The 24,904-nt window shown below is 39.1% G+C and overlaps 2 protein-coding genes across 4 annotated transcripts; one reads left to right on the top strand and one right to left on the bottom strand.

Annotated features, from left to right (window-relative positions):
• The first annotated feature begins 36 nt into the window (after positions 1–36).
• Positions 37–19,279, top strand: mospd2 (motile sperm domain containing 2). 2 transcript variants are annotated; one of them, XM_086145598.1, is made up of 16 exons: positions 37–305; positions 393–450; positions 832–987; positions 1,855–1,941; positions 2,061–2,215; positions 3,341–3,401; positions 3,800–3,838; positions 3,963–4,087; positions 4,774–4,947; positions 9,108–9,226; positions 12,734–12,827; positions 13,323–13,419; positions 13,851–13,971; positions 14,130–14,232; positions 14,396–14,437; positions 16,979–17,813. In XM_086145598.1, exons 1-16 carry the CDS (start codon positions 273–275, stop codon positions 17,129–17,131), a joined length of 1,617 nt encoding a protein of 538 aa, XP_086001724.1. In that variant the 5' UTR covers positions 37–272; the 3' UTR covers positions 17,132–17,813. The 2 variants fall into 2 exon arrangements, with proteins under 2 accessions (XP_086001724.1, XP_086001725.1); XM_086145599.1 differs by lacking the exon at positions 14,396–14,437 and having other exon boundaries at positions 39–305; positions 16,979–19,279.
• On the bottom strand, positions 19,274–23,755 carry LOC147234915 (ankyrin repeat and SOCS box protein 9-like). Of its 2 annotated transcripts, none has more exons than XM_086145600.1 (8): positions 23,572–23,755; positions 23,367–23,446; positions 22,989–23,096; positions 22,466–22,616; positions 22,073–22,207; positions 21,264–21,455; positions 21,079–21,129; positions 19,274–21,007 (listed from the first exon to the last, which is right to left on the bottom strand). In XM_086145600.1, exons 1-8 carry the CDS (start codon positions 23,654–23,656, stop codon positions 20,778–20,780), a joined length of 1,032 nt encoding a protein of 343 aa, XP_086001726.1. In that variant the 5' UTR covers positions 23,657–23,755; the 3' UTR covers positions 19,274–20,777. The 2 variants fall into 2 exon arrangements, with proteins under 2 accessions (XP_086001726.1, XP_086001727.1); XM_086145601.1 differs by having other exon boundaries at positions 21,079–21,126.
• Positions 23,756–24,904: the final 1,149 nt, after the last annotated feature.

Here is a 24,904-nt window from a genome sequence, read left to right as displayed (position 1 = left end):
AACCAACGTATGGGTCACGTGATCTGCCGAAAGAGTCTTGAAATTGATTAGATATACACATCTCCTGCTATCTTGAATATAAGTCAACAGCCCCTCCTCTTTGTAGTTTCGTACGAAAAAAAACAAAGCGGCGAGGTGTGGCCAGGAAGGGAGCCAAAATGGCAACGACAGGATGTCAGTTTCTCAGTCTGCACTGATTCATCCGAAAATTAGCTAGCTAGCGGGCTAGCTGAACAAGGAACTGCGAAAAGCGAGTCGAGACAAAGTGGAACATGGCTGAACTTGACAAACAGCAAATCGAACAGGTATCGTGGACGGTAGATAAACCGAGCTGTGTTACTCTCCGCCTCCGTTTGCATGATTTTGATGGGTCGGTTATTCTGTTGTGACAGGATCTAGAGAAAAAAATTGAAGAAACAAGGCAAAGATTCAAGAATGAATTCCTTAAAGGTAACTCACTTGTTGCAAAGGTGACACGACCTTGATCTCTGACATGTCATCTACATCCGCATGAAGTTGTGACTGCACATTTGAATATTTCATGCCAATATAATTGGAATATCTACTTTTGTTGACGTGTCGCCCTGCGATCTTAATAAGACCATGACCTACCTGCTAGAGCCCAGATCAGCTCAATCAGCTAATGTTAGCTCTGCATTTCCACCTGAGTTCAATATGGTGTCCACATTGGCCCCTTCAACCAATCCCCCTATTTTCGACATTTTATCCCAAAGGCTTGGATAATCTGTTGCTAGAATGTTGGTCAGGTGCAAAGTTTAGCCCTTAGCTTAACCTCAGTTTCAATGTGCAGCCTCTGTTCTATCCTCGCAGACTCAACAGATAGATATGACCCCAGAGATCTGGAGAGACTTCAGGAAGATGATTCTTTGGTGGAGGGCTACCTGATGTGGAGAATATATGTTGTCGATGATGCCTTGAAGATGATTGATGAAAGTCTTCACTGGAGGAAAGAATATGGGGTAAATGGTAAGTCAGCCGAGTGATATTCATTTAACTGTATGTTAAGACCAGTCACAACTGTAGTGGAGATTAAATGTGAGTATAGGTCCCGGGTTACGAACAGCAAAACCCATTTATATTTGTCTGTGTTTAACCAGTAGCTGTATGATCCTGTTCTTCATTCTCCCAAACACTGTCAAACAGGAATTAAAAGAAACATTTAGGGTCAAATTGAAGTCCAGCCTGACAGGAAAAAAAAATGTAAAAAGTTTTCTTATTTTCATGTTTGTGGGTCAGTGGTTCTCTCGCTGCTGCTCCAGGACAAATACATTGTGTGTCAAACACCACATCTCTATGAACAGACTACTCAGAGAACAATCCTCCATGTTCCTGTTATCTGAAGAATTTAATCAAATTGCTGATAGCCTTTTTTTGTTTTTAATCTAGCAAATTCATTTAATCTGTCAGTTGTTTTAAGGAAACTTAGTTTATCCTAGGAAGAGGTCCAGGGGCATCTGGGGCCCTGTCACCTCTGCACCTGAACTCTCACCTATTAATCAGGAAGTGATTTGATAGTGTGTGATATTTTTTTTTTTTCACCCCAAACAAACAGTTGTGTGTTTGATATTACATCAAGAGGTGGCAAAAAAAACACTCAATGCTTTGTTCACCCATTCTTTATAAAAGAATGGGTGAACAAGAGCTGTTCTAGTCACATTTTATCATTTCCTTTTTGATGCCCATTGATTTACCCAATAAAAAGAAATGCTGAAAATAGGGATGGCAGTTTTCAAAATGTTAGAACTGCAAAAACACCCCTGACTGATTTTTCATTTGTCTGATAAAAACAAACACAGGTAAGCGGGATAATGTGTGTCTGTCTCATTTGTTCAGATCTCACCGAGAGCACAATTCCTAAATGGATGTTTGAGACCGGTGCTGTCTTTCTCCATGGCTATGACAAAGAAGGCAACAAGCTCTGTATGTACACAGTTTTTCTGTGATACTTTTTACACAGCCATGACTTTGCAATTTTCCAAAAGAATCCCGCAAAGTGTCTGTTCAAGACTAATTCAATCTGTTCAAATCATTATGTCCAGTCTGGTTTAAAGTGAAGTTGCATGTGAAGGATGCAAAAACAATCACGGACAAGAAGAAGTATGTTGCTTTCTGGCTGGAACGGTATGCGAAGAAAGAACCTGGGATGCCGCTGACTGTTGTGTTTGACATGTCAGATTCTGGCCTTGGAAATATAGTAAGTCTGTCGTGATAATATCAGAAAGTTTAGCCTTTTGTTCTGCCTGTACATTTTTTTTATTGATGTGCAGCACCCTGATATAAATGTTTTGCATTTTTTGTTATGTTCCTGTTAACACCACTGTGTTTTCACATGGGCTGATACTCTTCAATGTTTTTTTTTTTTTTTTGCTCTTTGGAGATTAAAGTAACCTTTAAATCCCGCTGGTCAAGTCGAGTGGACAGTCTTAATCCATAGACTCACTGTGTCAGAGGCGTTAGCTCCCGGATGGAGCTCACCAGAAGCAATATTAAGTTTCTAAGCCTTAAAAAAATAACCAAGAAAATCTAAATAAAACCATACGGGTAAGACAGAAAGGTGTACAGAGCAGAACACCAATGAAATAGAAGTGGTGATTGAAAAAGGGGCTTCATTGAGGCTTGTTGAACCACTGCACGAGCTGCAGCGGGGCTAGTCAGTATGATCTCATTAATGCTTGGGAGTGAGTCCCCTGCATAGCAATGAGGGTTCTAGCCAATTATGGAGCACAGCCAGAACACAGGGGCTGTATCTATTGATAAATCTCCCGTTTTGCCGATGACTGCCACAAGTACGGAACCCAAGGATAAAGGTCTATCACGGCCTCCTCTTTGAAATGGGAATTTTAGGTGACAATCTTGTGTAATGCACTTTCTCGAATGGGTATATCGTATGTTAGCTCTGTGCAATGATTACATTTTCAAATATGTAAATTAAATTTACCCATTTTATATTGGGAAAATCTTGTGACATGGTCGGCATTTACTCTTAATTTTCCTATTTGTTTTTACTACTGAAAGAGCAACTAAACAGTGCATTCGAAGAGTAAACAGCAGATTTTATGGATGACAGTTTGGAAATGGTATTTGATTAAAATAATTTAAAAATGGACAAGGGCCTCTCGGCCTCAGTGTTTAAAAGCATTAGTTATGGATTCATTCAGGAGTTTGTAATGCACTTTCTTTCCCTGTTTTAAGTGCATCCTTGAGATCTAGGATGCAAGTGACATTTTAACATTGTTCTTAACTCACATCCTTGAAACATACTTGATTTTTGAAGCCTTCTTGCTGTTAATCATTGTATTTTTTCTTCACTTTGTTACAGGATATGGACTTTGTGAAGTACATTGTTAATTGCTTCAAAGTGTACTATCCAAAGTTTTTAGGTAAGTAAGCCACATTATTCACTTTGTTCATGTACTGAAAATATAAAAAAGGCATTCTTTAAAAATCCAAATTAACTTAGATGAATACTAGCTAAGAAAGAATGAAACTCATTCAAAATACCTATTTATATTGTATAATATTCTAAATGATTTAGTAATATTAATATCATCGTATTCTGAAGCCCAAATGTACAATCCTTAAAAATAAGCATGAAATTGTATAACCTATTACCCCCAAACCCAAACAATCAGTAAGCAAATTTAAAACCAACATGAACACGATCTCTCAAATACAGCATCTTACAACCACTTAATAATTTGTGCCAACAGTGAAGTCAAATTTGTTTTTCATTTTTATTTATTTTGAATATAAGTTTTCAATATTTTTATCATTTCAGCCAAAATGATTATCGTGGATATGCCTTGGATCATGAATGGTGAGACCCACTCATCTCTGTATTATCAGTCTATTACAGCACTGTAATTTTTTACTTCATTTAAAAACCCTTCGTGGTTTGGTTCTTACACCCTGAGCATAAGCCACGTTTGTCTGTCTTCCAGCTGCCTGGAAGATTGTGAAGTCTTGGTTAGGTCCAGAGGCTATCAGTAAGCTTAGGTTTGCATCCAGATCCGATGTGCAAACATACATAGGCCCGGAGTACTTGCCACCTCACATGGGTGGAACGGTATGTTCTCTTTCTACGTGTATAAATGTCCATATTTTCCAAGTATCTTCAGAATGTAAAAACAGGCTGTTCTCTAGATTAGAAGCTGGGTCACAATATCACCTGGTATTTTGAGGATAACTGTATGAAAAATTGTATGTAATTGGTATCATAAAGTGCTTTGTTTGGCTGACACCATGTTTCCACCATCATTATGTTTCCACCAAAGTGGAAACATCATGACCAAATGAAAATAAGTTGTTTTTGACCAGATTTGTAACAATACATGATATGATGTTGCTCTAGTCATGTCTTAATGTTTCCATAAGTGGTCAACAAAACATTGCTTCCACTATATTTTTATTTTCTTTAACTGTTTATATTCATGTAAAAAATTTGATATATTTATTCCAGAATGTGACAAACCATTGTAATGGGCATATTTTATAGATATAGTATTGGGTTTTTGTCCTGTATGAATTTCTTCTCCGGATTGTTAAAATCACTGCTTTCATTTGACAAGCTTCAAAGAGATGTAGCTTTATTGTATTCGTAGAATATAAGCTATTAATCTGACTGTGGTCTTCTCATATAAGTTCTGCAACTATATTTAGTAGCGGTGTCACATGATCTTTGCTAAGAACATGGTGTGCCTCGTGCTTTTAAAACATATTTGCATTTATAGAACACATCTGCCTGAATTCCAGGATCCGTTCAAGTACAGCTACCCTCCTCTTCCTGACGATGACTTCCAAACACCAATCTCTGACAACGGACCTATTGTTAGTGAGGACGACACAGAGAGCAAAGAGAGTGAAATGGAAGGGAAAGATGCCCTAGAGACCAGCTTCAACTCTGACGTTGCTGTAAAACCCAAAAAGGTATTTTTCCTCTTGGGATCAATCCTAGTGCTTGCAAGACTTCTTCGGTTCTATTCATTTTTTTAGGTACTGGAATATTTGGCTTTCCTTTATCCTTGTTGATCAATTGGTTAAGCTAGAGTGAATCACAGGACTGCTGCCTGTGTGCCGTGTAAGTTTGCAGAGATTTTAGAGATATTAGTGATTAAGAGGAATGCAGTTGATTTAATTGTTTATCTGATTATGGTTAACTGTTGCATGTGACGTGGTGATTCGCTGTCCTGTATTTATTCCTGAAGTGGCTCATTATCGTCAGACTGTCATTCTCTTCGTCAGTATTATTGTCTTCTAGTTATTAGCATCTCAGTTTCAACATGAGTTGGAGCAGTTTTCAGTGGACCTTCTTCTGAATATTGAATTCCAGACATGGATGTTCATCTCTTACACTAATCTCCCTCCAAGTCCAAATACGACATTTGTTTTTATTTTTTTCTCTCCATCCTCCACATGGTTCAGAAATGTAATTATTTGATAATGCCAACTTACTTACCTCATCATTTTAGCTTTTTTTTTTTTTTTTTCGCTTTTATCTCAGACAAGAATTGGGTTATTTGTTTTTTTTGTCTCTGCCACTTTTAATATTGTTTTTGCCCAACAGTGAAGTTACTGTAGTCCACTCCACTCTTGTTATTCAGCATCTAAGCTTTAACTTTTACAGTTCCAGGTGACGATCCTCCATGCTGTGGATTTCTGGTCTGGTGCCAGTAGTTGTCATATCAATGTATTGATGGAACATCTGTTTTAGGTGTAGAACATTGACTAGATTTCCTCAATTTATGTGTCTGGTCTCGTTCGGTTGATCTGCTCTGTGTACGTCATTGCAACTAACACCCCACCACCACCACGTCACACAAAAAAGGCTCCAGTGGTTAGTATCCGCTCCCACTTTTGCATCACTGACCTTAAACTACTCAGATGCTTCTCAATATAGTATTATTCTGAAAGATCATTTCAGTTGGTGTAAAATCATTTAAATTTAAAATACATTTACATTTAATACAATTATTGCCAGTAGACCCTGCAAATGCAGGGCCAATAAATTGTGACAATACTGCCGCGTTTAAATATCACTCACTCTCTAACTGCTGTGTGCTGCAGACTTTTCCGTGTAGAGGGCAGTGAGTTATATTGCAAGCAGTGCCCTGATTTAGCAAACTTTAAGCTCTTGCTCATTGTCTCTGTGAAGGTGACTTCTAATGTCTTTGGCTGCAATTAAATCCTGCCAACAAAGCCCCCCACATCCCAGCTTGCACACTGATTCTCTCATCAGCTTGGAATCTCTTCCGGTCTGCAGAAGCAGTCTCTTAGTTAAACACATTCCCTGCTGTAGCCATATCACTGTTCCCACCGAGTTGCTCTCTGGCCAGAGCTCCTCTCAGATTCTCTTCAGTCACAGCAAAACTACCCACCTCAACTCAGAAACTGTTAATCCTGTTTTTCCAGCCGACGGCATGCAGACAGAGGATGCACAGACTATTACAAAGTCACATGTTCTTTTCAAACAAAGATTTTTTTTTTATGTCCTCCTTTTGCTTTGTCAAGATTTTCAGCTTTTGACTGGCGCTTTGATTTTGTCGGAAAGGAACAGACCTTCAGTTGATGTTAAGCATCTGGAAGAGACCCCTCCATCTCTCAGTTCTATTCCCATAACGTGCTAATCTGCAAATATACAGTGCACCTGCTGTTAACAAACACCACGTTGGTCATGCACAACAGATTTAGATTTACAAAGCATTTAAATCATTCAACTGTTAGCCACCAAAATCATTCACAGAAGTTTGCATGTGAACCTGTTTACCTAAACATGGAATCCTGCTAATGTGTGGTTTGAAGTGGATATAGATGCCCTGCATACATGCGAGATATAGAAACAGTTGGGTCACAGTTGGGACATGACATATCAGGTCAAACAGAGAAAACAACAGACTCCATGCTGACCCTGTACAAAAAATTAGAAAGCCTGATTTTAACTGCAGATTTAAGATGAGGGCTGTATATTTATCTTCTACTTCCATTTATCTTCTATGTTGCAGCAGCAACATGTACAGCTTACATACATTTTTTTTTAATATACTGACCTTTAAAACTGTCAGTCTTTAGTGAAGTGTTTACTATGTTGCTCCTGATCAACATTCCAGTCTATCAGATAATTCATTGACTTGACAACTGAACTGACTCGTTCAATAAAACTGAAGAGCAGTTTTCCACTTGTTCATTCTCAATGCTGCTGATCATGTTTCATTGGACAAAAAGTTACAAAATTATATAAAGCAATGATTAGCATTCTGCTCTGAGCAAACATGAGCTAAGTTAAAGTTCAAGCCTGCCTGTTCTTCAAGCCTGTCAACAGTGCTTGTGCTGAGCTCCGCTCCCCTGCCCCCACCATTCCTGATGTGAAATCTTCTTGGTTCCAGCCATAGCTTTGCTGATAACTTGATGGCTTCAGGAAGCTAATTGCCTTTCTCTCTTTTTTGAAACAAGGGCTGGAGGTGGTAAGGCAATGTAGGATCACACCCACACAAGGAGCTCTGAATCCGGAAGAATTTCTGCAAGTTGGAGAAGCAGGTGTACTCATGTGAATCTAATAGTTGTGAGTCCACCTGCCTGCCAGCCAACTGATGGCATCAGCACCCATTTGACCCATCCTGGAGCACACATTTCAATTTAAAACGCTAAATTGTATTATTCTGTTTAAAAAAATTTCCAACATTTCTGATTTTGTGAGGAAGCAATGAAGGCTACATGACCTTACGCCTACTTTTTTCAAAACTCACATGTCCAGAGCTGAGGGACAAGGATTTCATCATTTTAACGGACCATTTCAAAATCACTTGAACCCATTCACCATTTCATAATAACACTCCTTATTTACTCCAGAAGTATAAAGTAATTACTGTTATATTACAGTAGAAAAAATGATCACTTCAAATCGTCTAATGTCTAATTTGTTGGTTATGTATAAAGTCTGAAATGATTTCTGTCTTTGCATTTCCTATCAATCGCACTATGTGGAATGGAATCTTTTTATATTTATCGTCTTTTGTGGTCTATTTTGTTTCAATGTAATTTGATGTTTTAGATAACTTTCTTAAATCACTTAATTTCTCATAAAATGAGTTGAGTTTTTTTTTTTTTAATCTTTAGTCAAATATGGAATGACCAATTTGCCTTAACAGTACTTTTAACCATGACACTAGCATGAAACACTCGACAATCTTTATTTAATTTATATTTGAAAATTTGAGCATGTTCAACTTTTCTACGTTCTTAACATTTTTTTGTTTGAAATGTGGACTTTGAAATAATTAATAAATTGATATATTTAATGGCAGCCGATTATCTCTTGATGTCTTCATTTTGAACAGCGCATGCATGCAAGGCAAAATGACGTGCTTTGTTTTTTGTTTGGTTTCTTTATATGGACTGACACACTTATGACTGTTCCCATCACATGTAGCGTCTGCTCACCTTTCTTCCTGCCCTCCCTCCATTCACTCCTCCCACAGAGCTCACTCTCTCACTGTTTTTTAAAATGCTTTTTATCGACATTCAGACTCACAGTGATTGAAGCATCCATTCTGCCAACTCGCCATGTTTTCAAATGTCCAGAACTAATTCACAATGTCCCTTCTATCAGCTGTTGCCTTGTGGTGGGTCTCAAGACTATTTAGGTGAAAGTTTTCTGAGGATTCTGCTGAAATGAGAGAATCCACTTTGGACTTGTTGAACTGCTTGTATACAAGGTTCCTTTATTTATTTATTTTTCAATTTGTTTCCGCAAAAGTCATGAGTCTGTGGGTTACTTTAGTTCTGCCTTTTCAAACATGCTGATTGTTGCTTCCCCTCAAGACCATCAAGGACCAGAGTCAGGAGCCTTCATGGGTTTCCTCAGTTGAGAAATGAAAGGATCATGAAATATTCTTTTTTGAAAGCCTAACCTTTCACCCAATTTTTACTGGAACCAGTTATTAATCATTGATGATTACCGAGGCCCTCATTAACTGATAGCCTGCTTTTCTTAAAGGGCAGGGGTCAAACACCGCATTTCCGAGAAGAGAGCCAGATTAGGGTCACGTGATGACATTATCACCTTTCTAATTACGTGTTCTTTGTTGTTTCAGGTGAACTTCCTTGAAGACAGTTTGAGGACAGAAGACGGTGATAAAGGAGACGCATGTGCCAGAGCCAAAGGAGCCAGGAAGCCCCTCACCACATTCAAAGGCCCTCTGCTTGACGTTAGGTACTCCTACAGCATGTCATTAGCGTAACGTGTACACACTTACTAAAGTTAATTTGTGGTGATAAAAGAAAAAGGGATTACTGAGTCTGAAAAATGACTAATGTAATGCATTCAGACAAGAACCCCTTCTCTGTGAAACTCCCTGTAAAAACGTTTGCATTTTCACATATTGAATCAATTTCTGTCCTATGGTCTAATTTATCTATTCATTTTTTTCCGAGAGGAAGGGGTCTCTTAATATCATTAATTCTTATTTGCCCAGCTAAATTATCATCATAAACTAACAATACTAGGGCATGTTTTTGATATACAAGCCAATCCTTGTTCAAATATGAAATGTGGGTTGGACATGCTTGCCTGATACACACCCTGTAGTATAAAACACTACAACCATTTCTTTTGCTTTTACTAAGATTGGATGTTGATTTTGGACAGTTAGGAAAGAAATAAGAGCTGGTCTGACTCACACAGACATTATAAATGCTACTGGTTTATAAGGCAGATATGTAAGTTATTAATATTGTCATTAGCTATATCATCAACGGCCAATATGTGAGTTTATGCACTGATCAGATATTGTGATATGCAGTCTACTGGTTGGTAAAAAGGCACGGCTGCTGCTTTTGTGAGCAGCACATATAGATGTTTGAAGAAAAAAATGACGGGATTTAGCAATCAGGTGTTTTTGGGAAAACAGGCAAATTATATAAGCACCTTAGCGCTATTTATGGTTACAGACTGTTTCCTATTGTAAGTGATCAATTCATTTAGCAACTGATATGTCTCCATTAGCATAAATGGATTTGTAAGTTGACAATCAAGCATGAAATAGAAGAAAAATTTGATTTTGCAGCCGAGTAGTTTCATTGTCATTTGCTAATACCAGTGGTACAGTTTAAAAATATGAAAAGCTTTTTACACAGGGTAACTGTTAATATACCTTAAACATTACACCATTAAGTCGCAAGTAGCGCTGTGTGTTGTGTCCACTTTCGTACCAGAAATCTGATAAACTGTTATTTGCTCATATTTTATTATACATGTTTGTGCTTCATCACATTCATATATCAACAACAAGATCATGGACACACACACTGATGGACAATGTTGCCTCACATTGCCTCTGGTATAATGATGTATTCATTAGGGCAGGAAAAGAGACTGGCTGTGTCACCCTCAGCTGGTGCCTGGGGTATTTTTGCCGAGGAAAACAACTTTGAACAACAACAAAAAAATCTATATGAAATTATCCCAAATCATTTTCTTTCCACATTTATAGATCACGACTGACTTAATTGTTGGAATGTAATCACTTTTTTGTGTGTTTTTCAACATGAACTCATCACCTGCTGAAAATCATTTCAGTAAAAAAAAAGTTTGTCATACAACAATCACTTAGTGTTGCTTCCTTTAGAAGTGATCTGGGTTGCTGCAATTAAATGGTTGATGTTGCCTCTGAGACAAACTTGACCTTAGATGTTTAATTGCTTTACCACATCAAGCCCTACTTACTAGAAGGGGGGGGAGGGCAGCAGCAAAATTGCTTGCTCTCAAAATATTGTGGACTCATCTAACCTTTACAGTTGCTTTGAATAAATGTGTATACATGTGTAAAAAGGCTCCTGTACTTAAGGGCAGAAATGTTCTCTGCACGTATTGGCTCAAAGGCTAAACTATCGACGGACGTGTAGCTTAATAGCCTAATTGATCTGGCCATATGTGGGCAGGAATTAAGGGTTCTACCGATCAATTCTTCATTGAGTAGAAATGAGTTGGTTGCTGTTAATATTTAACGATGCTACAGTAATCAGGGCGAGGCTCTGCTCCAACATCAATCACACTCTGGAAGTCCTCCGTCACTCAAAAATGGATTTTGCTCATCGTTGCTTCCATTGGACACTCGAGGTTCAGAGTTTTTTCCGTGCACATGCCGTGACTCCTACATGATGGCTTCAAATCAGTTAAAAACCTATACTTAGGCATGGCTTATGACAGCACAGAGAAATTCAATATGTTGAGGAGAAAGCATAAGCAGTTTGTCAGTATTCCGAGTTTTTTTTATACATGGTAAATCGGGTCCGGGGGGAACGTTTATGAAAGTAACACTCCTCTCTTCAAGCTCACATTGTCAAATACTTCATATGTTTCGAATAAGAATTCATTGAATTGCAAATGGTATTGACCTAAAGGAGGTGTAGTTTAAGGAGCTGCTGCTAACAGTGATCATTATTGGCTTTAGGGGGGAAATATTCTTTAGTGCATGTTCATACTGCATATCATGCCTCGGTTTTCTAAACAATGTCTTCCCGGATGTGTTTTCTCGCGTAAAGTCTTTGATGTTTGGATTTTGACAGCTCAAGGCTGTGAATCAGAGTGATAAACAGATTTAAATGAGCCTTAAATGCAATTGTGTCTCCGAGCTGTTAGTCAAATTCGCATCCGGGGCTTCAGAAAAGGGTCTTTGATCGTGTGTTTGCCAAAGGTTTCCTCTGCTTGGAGACTCACCCTGAGCTCCAGCGAGCACCGGGATGTACAGCTGTTCCACTGGTAAAACAAAAACACTGAAATATGAAATATTGCATGGCATCAGTCTCTATCAGTGGGAAACTTAACTCTTAGAAGGACAATATCATAATCCATTTACTTGTTTCTTCCTGGCAAAGCAAAAGCCTGCGATGCAGTAAGTGTTCACTGTTCACTGAAGCTGAATCCATCAACTCAGTGTATTTTATGGCTCTATTTTTAAGTTTGGCTGTTAGAAATGGAGTATAGGGTGCACAGCATCAACAAGCAAGTGAGGCAAATTTTGGTCCCCTGACACTCGCCGATCAGACTCACAGCCTTGATGTGTGACATGATTGCTTCGCTCTCTAAGGCTTATGTTTATTCATTATAAATGCTCATTTGTCTCGTGAAGGTGCCCAACGATGGCTTTCCAAGCCAACGACAGGCCTATTGTAGGAGAGATTCATTGGAGGGATGAAAAATCATTGTATGAGGTTGTTAAAAGGGTTTTCAGCAAAGAATCATGGAATACTGATTTTTAAATAATGCCAACTGTTAATTCTGCTGATGGCAACTCTTGATTACCCGACATTCATGATCACATTTTTTTCATTTCGTGCTTGGTTCTTAGAATGTGATTAACAGCGAAGGGAAGTGATAAGGCCACTCTGATTTATTTGGTTGGCCTTTTGTCAAAAATGTATTATTCTGTCTGAGCTAAACAGAAATTCGTTTGAAAGTAGGCTTTTGATTTTACTTTTGATTTTATTTTTAATCTTCAAATTAGTGCTACGAATTTAAGCCTAACAGATAACATTGTGTGTTGCATTAACACTCAATTCATGTGTACTCAGACCACATGCATGGAAAAGAACAGGATGGTCACACTTACCACACGCAGATATGTAAAATGTTACACCATGCGTACAATGTTTAAGCTTTTGATTGTAGACTGTAGTTTCTTTGGACCTTTGTATAGTGTTTTTGTTTCTTCCCCTACAGCCCGGCTGAGGAGCTCAGCTTTGGTTCTGGAGAGACAGAGAAGAAAAGCCTCATTATCCTGAGCAATGTAACCAAGAATCCACTGGCCTTCAAGGTGTGTGTGTGTATGTGTGCGTGTGTGCGTGTGTGCGTGTGTGCGTGCGTGCGTGCGTGCGTGCGTGCGTGCGTGCGTGCGTGCAAGTATGTTTGTTTTTGTTATCCTTCTTTGTTTTAAAAAAAACTGTCTGATATAGTGATTAATATAAACAAAACAAATGGTTTAGTCACTGAGCTCATTAAATGAAAGTTTCTGCATCATAAATATTTCTGCTTTTCAGATTGGAACGAACAACATTTGTTAATGTCAGTATTGTAAAGCTGTGTCTCTGTCAGAGGTTGCAAACAAATGGTCTATTCAAAGGCATTTAATTAAATTGGAAAAACAGTGAATATCACCATAAATAGTGTGTACCTCTCTCAAACTCAAATTCAGTATGTTGTTCTATATAATGTCTGTTAAATTTAATGAAATATTCTTCCCAGCAATTAGCATCACCCGGAATTGTGTGGACCCTCCCCCTTTGTACGCTCTAATAAAGGTGTATTGCAGGTACGAACCACTGCACCTGAGAAGTACCGAGTGAAACCCAGCAGCAGCTGCTGTGATCCCGGAACCTCGGTGGATATAGTGGTGTCTCTGCATGGAGGTGCTGTGGTTTTGTTACGCTCTCACTTGAGATTGTTTCCAAATGCTCACAATAAATGGTTAAGTCTTTCAGTATTTTGGCAGTACCAGCAGTTGATTCTTTTTCCCATAATGAAATATTTCAAGAGTGGTGAAATAGTCACATCCAGCCAAAAACCTATTAGGATTGCTCTTTATCTTGCCTGCATAATGCTTTTAATACTACCATATCTAATATTGGCCTGCTATTTCTGTCTCTCACAAAATAATTAGGCTACCTTTATTTTATTTTAAAAAAATCCTCCTCTTAAATAATTCCTCTTGGCATGCCGTTCCTTTCAAAATATTAAATGCTGTATTTGAAGAAATCTCGGAGGATTTGAATCTCTATTTTTAAAGCAGCATCTTTGCCTTATTGTTGATGTTTAACTTTCCCCGGATTGTTCGGTGCAGGTTCCCAGGCTTCACCCCAGGACCGATTTTTGATCATGGCTGCCGAGATGGAAAATGTTGCATCCCAAGAACTTGCACAGTTCTGGAAGGAAGTTCCAAAAACCAAAGTTATGGAACACAGGTGTGCATTCAGTTCTATCCTTGAACAAAAACAGTTACTGGACTCTTTATGATGCTGGTCGTCTGTTACCACACAGATTAGGTTACAGTTTGGACAGCAGACTTAGACGCTGTGTATTAACCTAACAGTCGTGGCTCATTAGACTCTCTTTCCCTCAGACTGCGCTGTCGTGTTCTGGAGAGCATGAAATTAGCAGCAAGCCCTCTCAGGGACGGGCCCATTGAGGCAGCAACCAGCGGGCAGCAGGAATTAAACACAGCGGTAAGCTCTGGTGGAAAGGGGGGGCATCCACTGTTAGCAGAATGAATCTCTTTAAGTCACATATCTTTATTTTATGTACTTCATTATTTCCTGCATTAAAACACCCATGAATTTTGATTTATTTATTTGTTTTATTTATTTTATTTCATTGCATGCTCCAAAGATATGCACCCTGGCACCAGATGATAACTTGATTTTCAAATCAGTAAGTACAGCATGTAGTTTGAACGTAGACATTGATAGGTGGTGTCTCAGTGCAAATCCTTATCAGCTCCCTGGCTTATTGCACTTTTTTTTACAAACTGTTTTGTTTCTTTGTTAATGCTGAGCAGTTTTAGATTCTTAGGTTTTCTCGTAATGATGACCTTAATGTCCCCCGAAATAACTCACCTCTTGGTTTTTTGTTGTATACTAAAATAGAAAAGTATTTCTATCATCTGTGTGTGTGTGTGTGTGTGTGTGTGTGTGTGTGTGTGTGTGTGTGTGTGTGTGTGTGTGTGTGTGTGTGTGTGTGTGTGTGTGTGTGTGTGTGTGTGTGTGTGTGTGTGTGTGTGTGTGTGTGTGTGTGTGTGTGTGTGTGCTTCCAAAAGTATTGTTGCAATATTGTAAAAGTGCTTTGAATAATGGCTAGATCAGAAAAGTGATTTATAAAATTGAAGTTATTTCTTCAAATGCTGCCCTTTGGTAGTCCCTATCTGAAGCATGAAGTCAAATGGAGTATGAATGAAAAAAACATTCATTAGAAACATGTTATACAAGTATGTTGCTTTTCTGTTATTGTTTGTTTGGCCCTCTAAATGCCGTTCAGGTTTCTCACATGGCCCCTTTAAAAAGTATCAGCCCACCCCTGCCTTACACGGAGAATAGCTCCTTAACGTTGTTGCCCAGGAAACAGCCACAGTGTTTGTTCAGACTAAAGTTCTTCACTTAAGAGTCCATTTGCAAAATACCAGTTTGTATCCCCTCGCTCCTGGTCTTTATGCAAAGCTAATTTCCCCCGGCTGCAGCTGTACACAGATTGCACAGACAGTGATAGAGTTTTTATATATATAATTTTTTTTTCCATTTTACATAACCAACTTGAGGACTGCCACATACTCACATACACACATCTCAACTTGCTAATGTGTATATGCAAAAGTGTAGGTTTTCTTCCCATCGCATCTGTGTAAGTTTTTCATGTCTTTCATTTTTTCATTTCATGAGGAAATTTTCCTCCCAAAAAAGCTTTCCCTGGTGACTCTAGTGGTCTAATTTTGGCCCCAGTCTCGTCTCTATCTATTTGCTTCCTTTCGCTGAGATCATCCACAAATGTAATGCCAATTTTTGTTCCTCTGTAAACATAATCATAAATTCCTATTTAGGCTGGACAGACCAGTATAACGGCTCTCCACAAATGTGCTACATGTATGAAATACTCCATAACAACCCTTTTTTATTGGATCATGCAAAATCCGGTACCACTATTTTACTGCAGAAGAAACATGTGAAGACCATGAAATCCTAGTTAATTTAGCAACCTACTTTAAGTTCTTCTCAGATCAGCCAACCACAATACATATTGTGTAGCAGCTACACATTGTGACAGCAAAGTGCAGCTTTTAAACCATGTTCCCCCAGACCAGTAACCACAAAATTGTTGAGCTGATGTCTCATTATTTTACATGGTAATTCTCATAAATTGATGATGCATGGTAACAAAAAAAGGGGGGAAAAGGGATATTGTGCATAAAATTATCAGCCAAGTTACCAGTTTGAATTCTGTGCCCCATTGGTTTTCATTTCCTTTCTTAAAGTAAGCAGGTTACCATCAATTTGGAAACATTTGGAGGCATTTCTTGATCAGGCATTGTTCTTTGAGCCCTCTGCGTATAATGTAATCCATCCCTGTTTGGATTGTATGAGAAATATCGCCTTGGTTAAGTCTTTCATTTTAACTGCTTGTCTCGAGAAGTTCATCCATGCATTCATGTCTTCACACCTTGACTGCTGAAACTCCCCATAAATCCACATGGATCAACTGGCTCTTCCAGGATCTAGACTGAAATCTGAGAGCAATGGGAGCCCTAGATTTGTTGTACAGGATGAGAGATGCAGAACCAGTTCTGTATTCCATCACACTTCTACACACAGTTTTAATATGAAAGCTTTTATGATGAAAACTTTCTTTTTTTTGGGGGGGAATGGTGGCAGTGTAGGTTAGTGTTTTTTGCCTAACAGCAAGATGATCCCTGGTTCAATCCCAACAGGTGGCCTTTCTGTGTGGAGTTTGCATGTTCTCCCAGTCTCTGCATGGGTTCCCATTGCTTTCTCTGGTTTCCTCCCAAAAAACATTGGAGAGCCTAGATTGTCCAGATGGGTGAATGAGGGAGTAAATGGTTGGTTCGCTCTAAATGCTGCCCTGCAATATTGCCGTCTGGTTCAGGGTGACCAATGAAATCTTGAACAAGCTTCTACAACTCTGAGTACAAGCTAAACCGATTAGATATAGATATTTAGATATAGTATCGATAATGAATAAAAGTTTTCTTTTTTTGGCTTCTCTCCTGTGTCTAAATTGACTTTTATATCATGCTGTTAAGCAGCTTGTTACATTTTTTGAAAAATGCTTCACAAATAAAGCTGCAGCAGACCTCATACTGGTATTTCTCCCAAATATGATCAGAGTGTTTCTACTTTACTCTGCGTCTGCAGTAGCGTGACTAGCTTCTAGAATGTTTCAATGACCCAGTTTTTGTTTTCCCAGCTCATGCGGGTGATGGCCTGCAACTCCCGGCTGGAGCAGAAGCTGAATTCATGTCTCTGGGTGCAGAAGGTTCTCGTCGGATTGGTGCTGGTTCTGATGGTGCTGAACCTGTCTTGTTTCTACCAGCTGAGTTCGACCCAGCGGCCGTCGTGAGCTTTTTCTTCGTCAGTTGAACGCAGGTCTCCCTCTGTGGGAAGTGGGGATTCAGTGATCACCTAAAGGCTGATCATCCAGAGCTCAAAGACAAAACCAGGACAGACCTTTGCTGCCCTTCCTACTGCCTACTCATCACCGCTCATGGAGAGCAGCGCTGACTTTAGGGATAAGTGACTTGATTCAAAGCTACTACGTATAGGGATTTTCTCATCAGGCACTTGGAAGATTAACAGACTCTTTTAACACAGTTACAGCGAATCATAATTTTTTTTAAAAGCGGATCGTGAAAAAAATAAATGTATTTATTTCAGAAGTCACAATATGTAGGAAAGCTTTATTTTTGGGATCATAATATACAGTTTTTATACAATATAATTCTACAGCATATATTAAATAAACAATTCTTTTTCAGTATAACTTGTTTTAGATTCTTGTCTTGTTTCTTGTAATCGTATTGTTATTTTGAGGGGACCGTAGCACGCCCTCCTGCCTTCATAAAAATTGAAGCTGATGCCGCTCAAGCTTTGTATCACATTAGCATTCACATTCCTTACCCGACCCTCATTAGTGCAGATGTGTCTAATTGAAAACATGGCAGTATATGAGTTTACTAAACCTCTTCCCACTAAGACCAAGGAGCCACAGGAGATCCATCTCCACTATCTCCAATTTATTTTAATTACCCCAACACAAGCAGACTAAAAATACCAAAGCAATTACTGGTGAGTCCAAGGACATGGTGCCGCAAAATGCAAGGCACTGGTATCTATAACAAGATCCTGCTCAAAGTAATCAGGACATGAGTTGCCACACAAGGAATGATCAGTATTTGTTTATTAGATCTACTCATATAAGGGCCGCCTTGCATCAACATCGCAACTTGTGCTGTCGGTGGTCACTCATGTTCAAGTGATGGGAAGGATTCAAGCAGTAATGAGTGAACTAATCTTGAGTTGATTATAAACACAACTGTTTTTGGGGCAACAAAATGTTTGTCCTCAAGAGAAACAAGTGGGGCAATGGATGCTCCATTTGTTTTGTACTTCATTTTGCTTTTGTTTATCTTATCTCTCTTCACCTGTTCAAAATTATTTCAGTTGGTATCTAATAGGAAGTTAATATATCTAATGGGTTTGTGCTGGATGTATTAATTGTTTTATACATTCAAAGAGAAACCCATAGTAAGGAATACATTGTGTGTTATTTAGTATGGTACAACTTTCACCAATAATGCCACTCAGCTGAAATTTAACACAGTACCTGAGTTAATCCAGATAAGGTGTTATGTTAGAACAAAACTGCAAAGCTGGAGGAACGCAAAAGCAATAGGTCATAGAGGAAGGAAGTTTTATTTTAATGGTCACATGCCCATTGTTCCCAGACAGAGTCATCTAACCTGATTGTTTGGCTGTCACCACTGACAGGCACTGGATACTGTATGATTTTCCTTGACTAGACAGATTTTAACATTAAATGCCAGTGAAAATTAAACCCAGTGCAGTGATTCCCTGGCTTTGGGGTGTCATGATGATTCAAGACACTGATATAGTCCAAGTGACACTGGGACAGGGGATCAATAGACAATTGATGAGTGCTACGTTCAACACTGTCGTGATGTTCTTGCATTTGCTGCTGGGGCGAGCATGTTAATGTTGAGTAAAATAAAGAATAACATAATATTTAATCACAAGCAGTTTTGTATTCCAGATTATTAAGAATGTGAGTGATAGTAGCTGAACTACTGACAGTAAACCATGGATAAAAGCAATTTGACTGCTGCCACTCTCCGGACTTGTGACTCATTATCAGGACTTTCCAAATTTTAAATATAGCTTTCTTTGACTGTTTTAATTTGCAGTAACTGTGACAAGAGAAGGTTATTTGGAATCATTTTGAAGTCCAGCGCATTGAGAGCTAATTTCTTTCTCACTGTGTTGATAGTTATCAAATGATAATTTAAATTATCATTTCACTGTTTTTTTATGTTAATCAGTTATAGCTGTTCATTTATATCTTTGGTCTGAAAATGGCTTTAATTAAACCCATTTTTAACTCACAATTTGAATGTTCAAACTCGTCACCACAGCTGTTCTATAAAAGTACATCTTTGGATACACATGGATTGTTCAGTAAAGTAATTTGAAATACAAGAATGGAAGCTTGCTTTATTTCCATTTCCACGCCATTCCTTATATTTCCATTCATCCTAATCCTTTTTCACGCTTCATGAATGAACTGCTCGTCCCGCTGAATGGTTGTTTTTACAGAGCAGTCAGGGACTGGTGGACTTGATGTTTGTTTGTTTTTTGTTTGTTTTGGTGGGAAGGATGGTAACTACTGTAGGGCTGCACATAGCTTTCGGGGTAAGAGCCAACTGTTTTTACACTAACACTTAATATTCATAGCTTTTGCTGGGAAAGAAAAACATGCTAAGAATTACAAAGGCATGAGCAATTTTTGCATTGTATTAGTCTGGTCGCCGCAGTGGATAAACAAAGAAAAACAATTTTGAATGCAAATGTAGTTATCATCCACATTTCTGGGAAGAAGAAAAGGGTGTGGAAAAGGTTGATTAATGTATCCTAAGGTTTATTTTAACCTAAGACCTGTCATTTACATGTATGGACATCACAATTTAGGTGTTTCCGTATGTGGACCACATTTTCCTCAACCACTACATCCAATGATGCTTGGTTTCTATACTTATCAGCTATATGATAGTCATATAGTAGGTAGGAATCAAAGCTGCCTGACAAACAAGAGGTCAGATCTTGGGAGCTTAAAGCTTGGTAATGCCCCCTTTGTGACCATAAAGTTCATTTTAAAAATGCCTGAAATTACAATGTGTTAGGAGGAATGGATCACTGTAAATCAACGAGAACCCCCTCAACTCAAAATTGGATGTTATAGATCCATCTCTGGTAGAAATTATATTTGATCAAAATCGGGGAGACCAGGTTGTCCACAGACTCACCTCGTTGCTCAAAGATTGGGATTACTATTGAAACACAATTTAATTGGAGACAAAATAATGGATTCTTTTCTTTCATGCCTAATAGTGTATTTCACATTCAAGACATTTGACATTACAAATACACTATCCAGTCTCTGTAAACAAAATGTGATTGAACTGTAGGGACAAAATATTGTGGTTGAGGTTTTATATAAAGTATGTAAGCATGTATAAAGCAATTATTATTTTGGAATATTTAAAGTATTACTATAGCTCACCACATGTTTACTGATGCAGTGCATATACTGAAAGAATTATTTATTCAGAATAGATTGGTGCTTCTTCCTCATAAAAAAATTATGTCGTTCATGAGTGTCATTACCGCAGCAATGCTGCAAACTCATAAGAATTTAAAATGTAATTTCAGTAAAATTAAACTATGCTGCAGACAAATGTGAAAACAGCTTTCTTTTTTAACTCCACATGCACAACTTTCTCCACGCATAAGATCAAACCTATTATAAAATTCTCTTAGTCTTTATCTCAGATTCACTTCCAGGTACTAATGGCCACATAAACAACCTCGTTAAAGAAAAAAAAAAAAGAAAAATGTAGTCAGGAATGTATCAGCATATTTCAGTATATTTCATTATACTAAAAAGACATTTGCAAAAGAGTATTTTGAATCTATTATAGTTTCATTCTCCTGCTGTTTTTTGAACAATTATTATATGTGGTATAGATTTTAAATGAGGAGTCCTCAGCTTTGTCAAAAGCAGGTTCCTGAGTGATAACGTTGCCCTCTTTATGTAAGATTGTGCAACTACCCCCCCCTACTGATGTGGGGGGGAAATGCACTGACTGTGAGGTAATTTCCTTTCGAGGCAAAGTCACTGCATCGGAGTTTCGTCCAGGTCTGTCTGATAGAGAAGATAATAATTCAGCTGAGAGGGAAGATGAAGATCCCGAATCCTGGCCAGTCTCTGCTTACCCACAGTTTTCCTGATGTGCAGCCGACACAAATGCTTCAGAGAAGACACTACTGGGGAAGCATCAGAGGAAAAGTAGGAGCCGTGACAAAGAGATATTTGGATTAGTGGTGAGGACCGGAGGCACGAGCCCAGTGTAGAGGCCAGCGAAAGCCTCAGCTGCTTCTCGGTTACTTAGAAGGAATACCTCCAGTTTGTCTAAGCAACCTTTCTGCCAGGCTGTTGGGAGGCGCGAGGTCTACCGGACGTTTGCCGTCAAGGTTCCTGAGGGAGTGATCCGCCCCGTGGTCGAGGAGGACGCTCACCATCTCTGGGCTGGACAGCCGGGCAGCGACGTGGAGGGGCGACTCACCAGAAACACAGCTGTTCACACTGGCACCTGAGGGAGAGCACGGACGTGTGATATCTCCATCGTACATAACCTTCACATCTCAGTTGAGACAACAGTTATGCAGAAGAAAAGGTTCTTACAATGGATGAATCCTCACCAACAAAAAAAAAAATTCATCTGTTAGGTTCTACTGATGCGTTGCTGCCCTCCTATTACAATCCTTATGAATAATAACTACTCATTTTCATACATTTAAAAGTATTTGATGTCAGAAATAGAAACCAGATGCCTCCGACTTCACTAAAGTCCACTGTAGCAGAGGCTAGCAGAGGCTTTAGGTTCCTTTCTAATTGTCTGCACCAAATACTGGACTAGGACCCGCCTTCAAAATCCATATGTTGTTGAATCCTCGCTTGTTGTTGTGCCACTTTGAATCAAATTCTCAATGATCCGCAATGTGAAAACAGAAGTCCGGTGTCGATCCGTGCACTCATCAATCCGCACCTCGAAGCACAAGCATTCAGCTGAGGCAATAATATGCAAAACATGCGATCTTCCTCCTCAGAATAATGTATAAATATTTATCTCACTTGGTCTACTCTTGTGCCGAGCGCTAAATTATTAATAGTTTCGAGAGGCTGAGTAAATAGGGAAAACATCGGTACCGAGCTGAAGCAGTTTCTTGGCAGTACTTGGGTGCTTATTTGAGCAGGCGACATGCAGGGGTGTTCCTGCCTGGTCGATGTTCTGATCCACATCTGCGCCGTGTTGAACTAGAGGCTCAATACACTCTGGCTGACCTGCGCACAGTTTACCAGCATCATCACAATGAGAAGCATTTCATTTCAACAAATAAAGCTTTGAATTCTGCTGACACTTTATATCTCTAGAAGAATGTGCAATCTTTTGATTTTCTTACTAGAATGCCAATGCACTATTTTTCATGCATTATATATATTCACACATGTCTGACACTCCGGCCGCCTTCGCGTGTTTGATATTGACCGAATTTACTGGTTCAGTGAAGTTTATCCATGCAGACAAATGCAACCTCTAACCTCTGGCTGCAGCCATGTGGATTGGAGAGCTGGACTGGCTGGTTCCCCGGGGAGTCGCCCTGTGCTGAAGGAGCAACATTACGGAGGTCACGTGACCTCGGCCGCAGGCCTCAGACAGCGGCGTCCTCCCGTCAATCGTTGCAGCGTTTACCTGGCGAGAATATAATTACATGAAATCAATCACAACATTGTCCAACAAATAGTTAAGAAACAAAATAAAAATTGACGTGCTAACAGTGAGAAAAGGGGATTTTAGGAGATCTGATACGTGTCGTGTCACGTTAAGACTGGTTTACCGAGCGGTTATTTAAGGTGTTAATAAAGATCGGTTTCTGCCTGTTTGCTAATTAATGCTTGTTGTGCATTCACGGAAATGCCTGCTCACTCTTTTACCCAGAATGTGCAAAGTTAATCACTTGCATCTGCCTAACTAGACACACTGAACACACTGTTTGCGCTTTGTGTTGCTTTGTTTTCGGTAATAAGTGTGAACGGTGTAACCGGCCAATAATGTCTTACTGACATGTGCTCCACTTTCCAGCAGAAGTTTGACGCAAGCTGCATGGCCCTGAACACACGCTCCATGAAGAGGGGTGACCTGGTCCAGAGTGCTCAGGTTTACGGATGTACCCTGGGAAGAAAACATCGTACACTATTTTTTCTGAAAATAAGAATCTACGTCAAGGCTTTGTTCTGAAATGAAATATCCACATCCACTATGAACATTCCAGAGTCTTCTGTAATGAACAGAAGATGTTGCCTTGCACGCACTGGCGGATGCCAAAGAGCAGAACTTTTCCAAAGGCAGCATGTTGTTATAGTGAAAGAAAAACAAAAGAACAAACTCAGGCTGAACAGAAAATCCACTAAACCATCAGTTCAAGCCCTGACAAAGCCATACCTGTGCAATGAGCCTCTGCAGAGCGAGGGCACGTCCATTATAAGCTGCATCGTGCACGGGAGCCCAGTCTGATTCAATGTCTGTATCAGCATTAAAGATCATAAATATTCCCAGTGTCGTTAGATTCTGTCATGAGTCGAGGAGGATTCTTTGTAAATAGAACCATCGGTTGTAGTGCAAACTAACAAAAGCTGATTTTACTCACCACTCATCAGAGGATTTGAGAAAAACACAGCAGCCCCGGTCTGACATGACGTGTCTGTGGGTGTCTCCCTGCATCCATCTGACATACCTAATGCTGGTGTTAAAGAACTTTTTTTTTTAAACTGGTCTTTTTTTTTTTCTCTCTTCCTGCATACACAGCAGTGCAAGCAGAGCTGTGAGTCAAAACATGCCTGAAACTCATTTACTTCTCATCCACTGTGATGTCACTTCCTCTCAAACAAACTATTTGCCATCCAGGAAGCAGGGTGGTTGAATGTGGCAGTTAAAAGTAGAGTGGGAGGGAGGAAGCCTGCAAGCCAAGTTTCTGTAGTTTGCGAGACTTGTGACACTGGCAGGCAGGAGAGGTGGGGGAGGGTTAAGTAGAAAGAGAGTATGTCTCTATATGAATACTTTCAAGAAATACAAGCAAAACAAACATATTAAAATTTATTGTTTTGAAAACCTTATGTTGTGCTGAAATGGGATTGTGCAAAATCATAGGCTCCGGGTCAACGGGTCCAAGGTGTCACACTGAGTGAAAATGAATATTACCAATCACAAATGAAGGCAGGCGAGTGAGACAAAATGGAAATGAGGAGCTGCGGCTTGAAACTGAAAGAAAATTGAAAGCCCAGCTCCTGAAGGGGTCATGAGATGCAGATGAAATAATGTACAGGAACAAAATCATCTAAATTGCTTATTAATGGCTATAAGGTTGAGAATGTTTTCTAAGTATCCATTAAAATCTTTCAATTGGTGAAAATCATTAGAAAATGTCATTTGAAAGAAATAAGAATTCTTCAAAACAACATAGTATATTTAAGATGTCTGGAGCTTCTAGTTTGCTCCACAACTTTGATTGTTTATCCCGATGCATAAAAACTTTTCTGACTACTCATGGAACAATAACAATTGACGCTGACAGTTATGAACAATTATGGGATGACTCTGCAGAAGATGGAGAGAGAAAATGCAGCAGATACAAAAACTCATCGCCTTTCAGAGTTTTAACACGTTTTTCATGGTCATTTATGTTTGCACTGTTATATAAATGTCAGACTTGTCTTTGCGACAATCTATAACTGCTAATCAGGAAGCACCTGTGTAATGACTTAATTACATGAATCATCTCCGCTCCCCACACACACACACACACACTCACATACACAGAATTTTAACGTGATGCTATAATAAAGAGTGGGTGTCCTTGATCGTGGAGTAAAATAAATCTGCTGTCCTCACACAAGGACATCTCTGAGCAAAAAGTACTTCATTTGTGAGAAATTGCAGCTGGTTTCATTTTCATCATCTTCTCATTGACCTCAAATAACTCG

Source organism: Fistularia commersonii, chromosome 4 (assembly GCF_037954325.1).
Source record: "Fistularia commersonii isolate RoL2024-O1a breed Wild chromosome 4, RoL_Fcom_v1.0, whole genome shotgun sequence".
Lineage (NCBI taxonomy): Eukaryota > Metazoa > Chordata > Actinopteri > Syngnathiformes > Fistulariidae > Fistularia > Fistularia commersonii.
The sequence above is the reverse complement of the archived record's forward strand: the minus strand, read 5'-3'. Positions and strand labels throughout refer to the sequence as shown.

Coding starts and splice junctions, on each gene's coding strand:
- mospd2 (XM_086145598.1), top strand. CDS start 273: ATGGCTGAACTTGACAAACAGCAAATCGAACAG. Junction 451..831: donor CAAGAATGAATTCCTTAAAG/GTAACTCACTTG, acceptor CTATCCTCGCAG/ACTCAACAGATAGATATGAC. Junction 9,227..12,733: donor GGCCCTCTGCTTGACGTTAG/GTACTCCTACAG, acceptor CTTCCCCTACAG/CCCGGCTGAGGAGCTCAGCT.
- LOC147234915 (XM_086145600.1), bottom strand. CDS start 23,656: ATGTCAGATGGATGCAGGGAGACACCCACAGACACGTCATGTCAGACC. Junction 22,208..22,465: donor CCACATGGCTGCAGCCAGAG/GTTAGAGGTTGC, acceptor AACTGTGCGCAG/GTCAGCCAGAGTGTATTGAG. Junction 21,130..21,263: donor GTTGCTTAGACAAACTGGAG/GTATTCCTTCTA, acceptor ATGCTTCCCCAG/TAGTGTCTTCTCTGAAGCAT.